This window comes from Chenopodium album, chromosome 10, assembly GCF_948465745.1.
Source record: "Chenopodium album chromosome 10, dcCheAlbu1.1, whole genome shotgun sequence".
NCBI classification, from domain to species: domain Eukaryota; kingdom Viridiplantae; phylum Streptophyta; class Magnoliopsida; order Caryophyllales; family Amaranthaceae; genus Chenopodium; species Chenopodium album.
In genome coordinates this window covers 44,263,402-44,275,487 of record NC_137843.1, presented here as the reverse complement: position 1 = coordinate 44,275,487, position 12,086 = coordinate 44,263,402, and the positions used below count along the sequence as shown (strand labels likewise).

General features: G+C 32.3%; 1 protein-coding gene across 1 annotated transcript; it reads left to right on the top strand.

Annotated features, from left to right (window-relative positions):
• LOC145565239 (uncharacterized) lies at positions 1 to 641 on the top strand. The gene is made up of 2 exons (XM_081625306.1): positions 1 to 470; positions 527 to 641. Exons 1-2 carry the CDS (start codon positions 1 to 3, stop codon positions 639 to 641), a joined length of 585 nt encoding a protein of 194 aa, XP_081481432.1.
• The last annotated feature ends 11,445 nt before the right edge of the window (positions 642 to 12,086 follow it).

Genomic DNA, 12,086 nt, shown 5'->3' with positions numbered 1-12,086 from the left:
ATGAGCAATATGATTCATATTGATGAAAAGTGGTTTTACATAAACCCGGAGACAAGAAGATTTTATCTTTTGCCCAAGGAAGAAGATCCGTATAGATGTCAACAGTCCAGAAGGTTCAAGATAAAAGCTATGTTCATGGGCATAATTGGAAAGCCATTGTATGATGCACAAGGCCATTTGATTCATGATGGGAAATATGACATATTTCCCTTTGTGTTTCAGCAAATGGCAAAGAAAAAAAGTAAAAACAGAGATGTTGGAACACTTGAAACAAAGCCAATTCAGAGCATAAATAGAGAAGCAATTAGGGACATCTTGCTTAACAATGTGATACCAGCCGTTGTAAGCAAATGGCCTGCAAACATGCCAAAGGACGTGGTTATCCAATGGGATGATGCCCGACCACATCAAATTCCACAAGATGAAGAATTCATTGCAACAACTAGGCAAGGGGGTTCAACATTAGAATTGTATTCCAACCAGCACAATCTCCTGATTTAAATGTGCTGGATTTGGGTCTGTTTAGGGTAATTCAATCCCTACAGTACCAATATTTTCCTAAAAACTTGGATGAAATGATAGTGAAGGTTAAAGAGGCTTATCATGCATTTCCAGCAATTGTAAACAGTATACTTGGATAACATTGCAAACATGTATGGTTGAAATACTCAAAGTGGAGGGAGGTAACAAATACAAGATTCCACATATGTGGAAGCATAAACTACAAAGACTTGGGTTGTTACCAGAACAATTGAAGGTCAGCCAAGCCCTCATTAACCAAACAGTCAACTACCTCAACACCATGTTCATCCAGACAGATCAGAACCAGGAAGAGACTCAGAACGAGCAAGGAGCTCAGTTAGAAGTGGATGCAGACTAGAGGGAGAATAGCCAACAATAGGGACTGCCACACATAACCAACATTTTGTTGGTACAATGGATTTGTAAGTTATTTTTATTAACTTTGGTTATGTGTACTTTTGTGTCTAGCAAGTTTTTGTCTAAGGCAGTCATGTTAGAAGACATTTTGTCAAGGGGCTGGAATAGTAGCTTATTTTAAAGTGATATGAAGTCTTCTTAGTAGTGTTATGTAATCTAAATGTGATATGAAGTCTTCTTACTAGGTATTTCTTTTTTTGCACATTTACAATCATGCACACATAAGTTGCAACTAAAAATCATCAAAGGGTAACTAATCCATCAGAGGGTGTAATTTTATAAAAAAAAAAAGTCCAAATCATGTTACCTCAATAGTAAGTGCACAACACTTAAAACTGGAGCAAATCAAAGTTTGGACTAATTTTAATCAATTGAGTCCCTTCATCATTTGGATTAATAATGGGTATGACAATGTAAATTAGGAACTCATTCCACTAGAGACTGAAAACCAAAATAGGGACAGAATAGGCAACAGGGAGGTACTCAAATCAGTCCATAATTAAGCAAGGCAAGGCGACAGGGAGGTACTCAATGTACTGCACAACAGGAAGGGACTCAAACCAGTCCATAATTAAGCAAGGAAAGGCAACAGGGAGGTACTCAATTCACTCATAAAAGGAAGGGACTCAAATCAATCCATAATTAAGCAAAGAAAGGCAGCAGGGAGGTACTCAATTCACTCATAATAGGAAGGGACTCAAATTAGTCCATAATTAAGCAAGGCAAAGCAGCAGGGAGGTACTCAATTCACTCATAACAAGAAGGGACTCAAATCAGTCCATAATTAAGCAAGGCAAGGCAGCAGGGAGGTACTCAATATACTGCACAACAGTGTTCTCTCAAAAAATGTCATCGAGAACAACAACTACAAATGCTCATACACATCATTCATCAATAATAGTCCCTTATATGCAAGGCAACAAAACACAAACCAATAGACAACCTGCATTGTAATAGCACGGGACTCATTCATCAACAATTAAACAATTCATTTATAGTTGCATACAAGACGTACCATGATTTTGTTAATGTGCTTTAGTTTGTTGAGTAACTCTTGTAAAGCCATACATCTACTTTATTCTAAACTCATTGTCAAACAATTTGATCTAGATTTAGCAAATACATAGTAGTATTTAATATACACCCAGACTTGAATACATTCAAGAGGATTCCCAAAGGCGATCAAGTTGCTTAAGCTTGCATATTACACGATTCATTCAAAAGTTAAGCCATTTGGATTGAAATGTGGAATAAAAAGCGCAATCTAGTACATCAAACTGGACAACTAAAGCGATGCACAAAAACCTACATTACAGGCTCCAATATCAACCCCCTAAAACTTAAAAACCTAGCATATTTCATCAATGTCTTTTCCTCCATCCATAGGCATGGTCAAGCGGTCAACTAGGCAACAAAACTTATATGCAAGGCAACAAAACAACACTTTCAGCTTATATGCAAGAACAACACTTTCAACAAAACAATAAACCAATAGACAACCATTAACAATTAAACCATTCAAAAATAGAATCTGATTTCACTAATTTAACATGTAATCCATTGCCATTCTCACCAACAGCAATTCATCAATCAACCCAGCACATAATAACATAAAAATCGATAAATTAGGGATCAGAAATAGTTACCCAGAACAGGTCAATCAGTGGGAAAGCCAAATTTCATTCTCTTACTTGCAGGCTCAGCATCAGATTCACCAGCAGCAGGGGGGGACTCATGTTTGTCATCATCATCGTAAATTGGTGTGATCTTAGCACCAAACCCATACATTTTTCTCATCCGTGTCGTAGAGACCCTAGGTATCATCTTAGGGTAGTAGTTAGGTTTGGTACGGACCTGCATTTTGGGATTTTTTCCACGACCCGACCCTAACTTTCCACCCATCTCAGAAATAGATCTGGGTTGTGTCGAACCACCAACCTCAGCGACAAATCTGGGTTCTTTTGAACCACCAATCTCAGAAAATCCGATTTTCACTTCCCCTACCCCAACAGGTTCGCATTTCACTTCCCCTTCCCCAACAGGTTCGGTTTTCACTTCCCCTTCCCCAACATTCGTGCTTACCGAACTTAATTTTTGGGCTCTTTCCTTATCTTCAATAGATCTGAGCACTTTACCAATCGCACCAAATGTTCGTTGGATAAAATTTCGCCACCTTTGCCCGACATAAAGAACAAGTTAGGCCACGAAGCCCGTTGTTCAAAAGCTCCGATCAGAGCATCAATGAAACCTTGCTCGATTTCATCATCAGTCACAAAAAGAGCTTCGTATAGTGGGCTTAGATCCATTTTCAATGGACTATGTTTTTTAGGGGGTAGAGAGAAGATCAGAGAGAAGAAAGAGAACGAAGAAGAGAAGACAGAGAAAGGAGATGTCGATTCAAAGAGGAAAGAGAAATACCCAAATGAGAAAGATGAACAAACTAGAAGAACTAATGTTTCAATCTGATGATTTGGTGATTTAATCTAGGCCATTTAATGTGGTAGGTGGGAGATTGATTTTATTTTTGGTGGGAGTTGTTAAATTAATGAAATCAGATTAGGATGCTAATGTGTTTTAGCTAATTGTCTAAGTGAATGTTTAATTTATTAAGTAAGGGAAATATTGACATTTTCACTAAAAATACTTACTATAAATGGAAATATTTTGAAAAGTTGCAAATAATACTAAGCATCCGAAAATAGTAAAAGTTGCAAATAAAACTTAACACTTAACGGAGGTAGTATTTTTTTAGGGAATAGTAATACTTAATATTTTTTTTAAAAAAAAATCAATACTTAATTTTTAATAATAAAACTATATACATAATTTTATTTAATAATAATAACCAATGATATAAAAAGAATAAAAAAAATTGCAAAAAAAATTGTGTGCTTTAAAATATGTAATTAAAGCGACAATGATGATGATAACAACGAAGATCAAAGCGACAATGAAGATGATGAAAATGACGTTCACATGGAAGTAGATGGTTAATTCACAATGATGTTAAACCCTTATCTCATTATGTTCCTATTTTGATATGTGGTTGTAATAATTTGAAGATGTTAAACTATTGTCTTTTTATCTTTCAACTATTAACCTATGTTAAATATGGTACACATTTATTTATAACAACAACAACAACAACAACAACAACAACAACAACAGCGGCAACAACAGCAGCAATAGCAACAGCAACAGCAACAGCAACAACAACAGCACCAACAGCAACAGCAACAGCAACAACAACAGTTACAGCAACAACAACAACATCAACAGCAACAACAGCAACATCATCAACAACAACAACAACAACAACAACAACAACAACAACAACAACAACATTAATAGTATTAATAACAATGCCGAAATCTGCTCTGCTTTGCTCAGCTCGGCTCTGCTATCTTGAAATCTGCTCTGCTCTGCTCTACTGAAACTAATTTGCTTTACTCTGCCTAGAAGCTCAAAAGAACAGGATCTTACTTTGTGATACATGATTAGTATTATCACAAAACAACATGCCATGTATCTATGTATAACAATGAGCTACATATGAAGGAACCCCTATTATTTATTTATTACCTTATCTTACTTACTTTTCTTAAGTTTTCTCATTAAAAAAAGTTGAAAAGAAAAAGTGGCATGTCAAAAAGCTTAACGAAACGTATCATAGTATGACACAATCCAAGACGTATATATCATTGTGTGTTCAGTGTGTGTCGGTGTCCGACACAGACACGACAGTTGGATAAGTGTCCATATATATCCTAGACATAAACTGATTTATACTCTCTTTGTCATGATGCTCCAATTTTTAGTTAGTACACCTTTTTTTTTTCCTTTTATTAAATTTGATTTGTCTCATTTTATTTTCGGAAAAGACCCATTCTTATTTATAAATAATTCAATCTTCCAAGGTTTCACATTATATCTCATTTAAATCAAATAAAAGTTCTGATCAAAATAACAATTTTTTTTGACAATCAAAATAAAAATTGATAATCACAATTTAAAGATCCAACTAATTATATGTGGCATTGTGGGCTTGTGGCTCGATTAGGTGCACACTAAAATTGGACCATGGCATGTTGCTTTGTAGACATTTGATAATATAAAATAAGACAAGCATGTAAATTTAATGTTCCTAGAAATGATGTCTGATCTCAATTGTCATCTTTGCATCTTCGTTGACCAATTCAATAGAGGATTCATTTCTCCTGGGTCAAATCTCACCACACACCATGACTCCATGAGAAATCCCATGCATCTTTTGCCTCCCGCAAAGTGGATGTTTTCTTCATCTATCAAATAAATTTAGTTAATTTATTATTTGACTAATTAACAAGTTGAGTTATTTTTATGAGCCGGATCTGGATCTAACTTAGAAAAACGGATATGAATTTGGATCCATTAGAGCCTTGGCTAGATCCATCCGTTACCTTCTTTAGTCATATTTCTTGCATGTATTTGTTACAAATGCAAGATTTTATTGTGATTAAGGTGAGTTCAGTTTTTAAGGCAAGCTAGATATACTCATTTGTAAGGTGGGTTCCTGAGAAGAGGAAGAATAAGAATACAGCAATATGTTCATAAACATGCTCATAAAGATGGTGCTACCAGCAGTTACAGAGAAATGCCCATTTGGTAGGGCGCTTCCCAATTATTAGTAACAAGAGAATGCCAAGCATATACTTCCTTCGTACTTAAATGAATAAAACGATTTTATTGTACACATATGCCAAGGCAAAATTTTGACTGGTAATATCTTTAATTACCAATAAGTATAAATTATAACATTATTAATACAATATTAATTTAGACGATTTCAACAAATATTCACAAGACATTCTTATATAAATCACAAATTAGTCAAAGTGAATTAGACAAATAGCGCAAAAGGTTAAAATGTTTAACTTACTTAAATATGGAGGGAGTACCTATTCAAACAAATTAAATGCATGATTTAGAGTTCATAACAATTGAACATGTAGTTGGTACGCACATCAAAAAGATAATGTTAAAGTGACTATGATAACAGCTGAAGTTCTTTATAAATTTTTCGATAGATCTCTATTCTACATAGCAAAAACATAAAACAACAAAGCAAATATAGCACACATAGACTAAGGTTCAACTCAATTCAGAGTCTATGGCCTCCCTACCAAGTTGGTACGAATTATAAGTTAAATAATTTTATATACATAGTAAGTTAAATTAAAGGTGTATATTATTTTCAATTTAGTTAAGAAAAATTGTGGCATATCCAATTCATTATACAATAACAATATATTCTATGTTCAAATTCGTGTAGATAAATTCAAATAAATTAATTTAATCAAATTATTGTTAGAGAAATTCAAGTGAAGATGATGCACTATACTTGTATTATCTTTTCAATTCATGATAATAATATATATATATATATATATATATATATATATATATATATATATATATACATATATATATATATATATATATATATATACATATATATATATAAGGGAGGGATCCGGTAAGAACCCCTAGATATATAAGAACCCTAGATATATAAGAATCCATCTCAACCGTAGGATCAAATTGTTTTAGACGGTTAAGATTAAAACACGTGTTCAACTTTTTCAACCCCTTACCCACCTCCCAACCTTTTCTCTCTCCTCTAACTTTCTCTCTCTTCTTCCCGATTTTCTCATTTTCTCTCTCCTAAAACCCCCAAAAATCTGATACAAGTTGCAATTTGAAGGATTTTCGTTTCAGGTATGTTTTTCTTTTCGATTTTGTTCAAATTTTCATGAAATTAGCATGATGTTCAAGTGAATTTGCAGTTTTAATTGGTGATTTTTGCAATTTTTAGGGTTCGGATTTAGGGTTCTATTTTTGCGATTTTTAGGAGTCGATTTTTGCGTATTATTTTGTGCGATTTTTGAGTTGGATTTTTCGTATGGAGTTTGATTATTTTGAGTTCGAGTTTAGCAAATTTAGGGTTCGAATCTTTGCGAATTATTTTGTTCGATTTTTGCGAATTATTTTGTGTGATTTTTGCAAATGATTTTCGATCGATTTTTGTTCGATTTTCGATCGATATTTGTTCGATTCTTTTCAGACTTTTCTATTGAATACATTCTGTTATGAGAGAAGGTTTATGGTCCATGTTTGGGTTATGTGTTATGCTAGCAGTTTGAGAGAATAAATTGTGATTTGTGGCTAATTAATGGGTGCTTACTGCTCAAGAGTAGATTTTTTTTTTGTGGATTTATGTACTGTGCTTTGCATTGTTAGTATCCCTGGCTGCCTCTAGTCTCATTGTGTTGTTTCTATTGAAATTAATATTTTGTTGTTTGCTTGACATGTTTTGAATTGGATTGTGCCTGGGTTCTTATTTACTAGAAGAATCTTGAACAGCTTCGAGCATTAGGATTCTTAATTTTATTTCGGTAGAGGTTGGGATTTGTTTTTAGTAATACTGGGAGCATAATCAAGCCCATTAAACACTATGCTGATTTTTTACTGGAGAATTGGGCTTGTGAGTATTGGGAGTATATTCAGCCTGGCTTGTGATTTGTGATTGTTGGGTGTGATTTTTCATCCATACGAAAGCTTTTTTTTGGTCTTGAAGGTATGGTGGTTTGAGTCTGACTAAAGAAGGATTTCCATTGTGCTCTTCATTAATATATAATATGCTTAGTTTTAATCTCTGCATTTACTGGTAGTTTCTCTTCGTGCAGTAGTAGTGACCGCTGAGTAAAGGTGTCAAAAACTAACCTGACCCGATCAGAACCTACCAGAACAAAACCTGATTAACATTTCGACTTTTTAGACACGCTAATTTAGCGTGGCTCATTTGAAATAGCCCTGATCCAACTCACCGAACCCAGAGTTAGTTACCGGAATTGATCCCTCTTGGTGGGCCATAATTTAGGTCTAACAGCACACTTGATGAGCACTATTGAAAAATAATGATCGTAGGGTGATTGAACTTATTACCGTATCAAATATTTCGTACGTGTTTATACTTGTATAATTGATGCCTGAAATGTAGTTGCTATTCAAAGCCATGAAAAATATTAATTGTTTTCTAATTTTAGGTATATTATGCTTATGCTCTTAATTTAGATGTATTATGTTCTAAAGATTTATTTGTGTTGTGGGTTGCGTGGCATTGTAGAAACAAAGGCATCTTTGAGCAGGAATCGTTTAATGCTGTTGAGGTAGCAAGAGGGTGGATGAATTACGTCAGAGAGAGCAATGAGTATGCATCTAAAGTGACACAAAGGGCTGCTCCTACTGTGTGTCGTGCTCCTAGCTCTTGGTCTTGTCCAAATGTTGGGATGGTGAAGGTGAATTGTGGATGACCATTATCCTCCTTTGTATCATTCCGGAACAATCTAGATAGGGTTTATATTCTTATCCAATCTAGCCCTAACTATATTGTATGTATATATATATATATACCTTATCATATGGAATGAAATACACAGATTAATTCTCTGTCAATCTCTCTCATATTTCTTCTTATTTTATAACACGTTATCAGCACCAAAGCTCTTATAAATCTACCCTAAAATTAAAAGTTTTTGATTCCTTCCATGCTGATTCCGATTTGAAAAAAAAAAATAGGATGTAAACAACCATTTTTATTACGAATTTGGAGATGCAAATATCCCACATGATCTAAAGCAATATCAACGAAGTTATGTGATGTGAGATTTGCCAATTGCAAAGCCCTCATTCGAAGAATCTTCTTACCCAATTATACTAATTCTTATCGTGAGGGAAAATCAGTTCAAGTTGATGACAAGAACACATCCAATATTTTGTTCTTAATCAGGTAAAACTCCCTAATCCCCTATATAATTCATTTTAATTTAATTCGTATTTCAGATTGGATACGTGTGAATATAAATATGTAAATGATAATCGGCATTAATTCATCAAATTGTCTGTTGGGATTACTAAAATTGCATGTCTACGACTACTTTGTATTTACAGAGTTTGTTATTCTACCAGTATATACTCCGTATCTCTATTAAGTATTATTTTAGTGATATAAATTAATGGTCTAAACTTATGAATTGAGCTTTAGATGGAGTTTAACTTGCTTACTTGCAATTGGTACTCTAGCCAAGACAATTTCAGGGTTAAAGAAAATTAATATCGTTTCATCTGCTTTGTCAGGTGATAAATCGATTATTTGATTATTGACGAAATGTCGACATGCTGTTATTAATATGTGGTTTACTATTTTGTATGTGATTGAGGGCATTATTTATGTTAATAGCTATGACCATTGACCAAATAATATAAACCTATTTAATAGCTAAAGCAACTCCGTATAAATGGCACTTCACTTTCACGAAATTGTTCTCTGTTATTTGATTTCTTTAAGGTAAAATATTTTATTTTTCTTTAAGGTTGACATAATATATTTTCTCTAAAGACTAAAGTGTTTATACATAACGTGATATATGCTGAATCATGTACTGCGAATTAAATAATGGTATTTGAGAGTATTGAGACTTAATTATAAGTTAAGTTTATATCTTATACTATGTACTATAGATGACATGTTTTTGGCATATTCATACATTAAGTGCTAGATAGTTTTGATTTGTTATGTAGTATGAATATTGGTTATAAGTCTAGCTCTACTCGAGCAACCTACTAACTTTGATTATATTATTAAGTGATTATGATGAGCTTGGATAAAATTTAGTGGACTAATTTATTTTTATAAGAATGCATTGAAGTCTTTAATGATGATCGTAATACTGTTTGAACTTTATGAGTAAAGACATTACTTACTCTTGAATGACGACATAATTTCACTCACCAAATGGATAATTGTTTAAAGATAGTTGATGTCAAAATCAAAAACTAATATTACGAGTATGATCTGGTTATTTATTTTTTTTTTTTATGATATATAGCATTGTTTTTAATAAATCTTATGAGTGAGATTGCTAATATAAGCATGATGTTGCATATCAAATTGACTAAATTGATATATTCTAGTTGACCTTAAATTATGTTGATCACAATCTATCTTATTTTTCACATGCAAGGTTGATTATCAGTTATAAATGAATGTGGGGAATATTTATTTATTTTGTTAATTAGATGGAAAAGAGTTGATTGTTGAATTATAGTTTATGACGATAGCAATAACTATTACCTAAGATGCATATGGCTTCCTATAAAACAGGGAAAACTAGTAGTGTACAGCTAGTAACTTTCAAGTAATACTCTATAATTACATACTTTTTCCACTTTTGGGCTAGAAGTTCTAGATTTTATTAGTTAACTTTATATCTTTGTAATTAAAGTATATATTATGTTGATTGATGTGTGATCAAATTATAGTATTATGTATCTACTTGAAGTTTGATTATTGGAATGAATGTAATTTGAATATGATGTGCGGACCTGAAGTTTCTTATATTTATAAAGAGTATTCACACATATAGACTTAAAGTTCTTAGATTGAACTTATAAAGGGCTCAAAAGCCTTAAGAATAATACAAAGAAATATGCATGATCTACAAAGCTAAAGCATGTTGCTTAGATATCCTCTACAAACGTGATTTTATAAACACAATGTCATGAAATAACACTATACAAAAGTTTAGAAAAGTTGACAGTTTGAGTGAGTATTGATGATTCGAATATTACTAGATCCTTATTCCCAAAATGAATGAGAAATTATTGTATAATTGAGATGATGCATGCATGTTTCCATAATGAATATAATTCATGCAAAAGTTATACGATCTGCAAATTAAATATGATTGCAAAATATCTATTTGAGCAATAGATAGATGACATTGTGGGAAATGTACTTGTAAAATATATGTATATATATGTATATATATATATATATATATATATATATATATATATATATATATATATATATATATATATATATATATATGTATATATATTTTATGTCCATGCTTATAAGAAATTAATATAATTGGACAAGAGTTACGAGTAAGAGTTTATAAGAATAATTTTATTATGCTTGATACATGTCGTTTTAAAAGAAATTATTCCTTAAAAAATGGGTGAGATATAAAGGTAGTTGGATTCATTTCATGCCCCATATGCAAGGATTAGGGGGAGATTGTATTTATTCCCATTATATTATGTAATCCTTGCACATAAATAATATAGTATATTGATGGTCAGTTTGGTACATACATTAACTTAAATATCAACAATTTATTTAATAGAAGTGGCCACATGTTATTTAAATATTTTGAAATGATATCATCTTGAAGATGGATATAAATGTCATTGATCATATACTAATTATAAATGCTCCAACTAAAATTATTGTCCCAGAAGGACAACATCGATTACTAATGAACCTTAGACTCGTCTGAAGTGTTGAAGTCCAATAGAGTTAAAATATAACAACCCTCGGAAAAGGAATGGAGCAACTATTGACAATGACAAATTTGTGGAAATGATAAATCTCATTACATTTCTAGAAGAAATCACTTTTAGTAAGATTTATATGTTTCATGATTATATAAAAGACTCCAGAAGAGTATGAAATATCCAACAAGATTAACATGTATCAAGATTATAGTCAAAACTCCAGCAGAGTATGAGTAAATTATTGGATAATATATTTGTTAATTGTCTTGCCAATTGTTTAAAGAAACACATGTTGGTGTTCAAATATCACATCACATTCATGGCCATGCATAACATAAGATTAATAAAGTGATCACTAGTGTTGGAATACTAACCAGAGTTCCTTTAGAGAAGTGATTGGATGTGATAATTAAATTAGGCCATTCGGGTTGCATAATTACTCGTGATAAAAACTTGAAGTTTCATTTGATAATGTGCTGACACTCTCTCAAATGTTAGATATATGAAATGAATTGAATGGCAAGACATAACATTGAGATTGAGCTATATTTGGATTGTGATTTATTTTAATAATTTGTGATAAAAGAGAAGTTCAAGAGATAATACATTGATTATGCTGAATAATTGGTGACCAGAAATTCACCAGAATAATTTATATGTTGACAAATATTAGGTGACCAGAAGCTCACCATGTACAAGTTATATGTGGAAATTTTAAATAACTAGTATCATACTATCAATGTTTCTAGTGATCCCGAAGATCA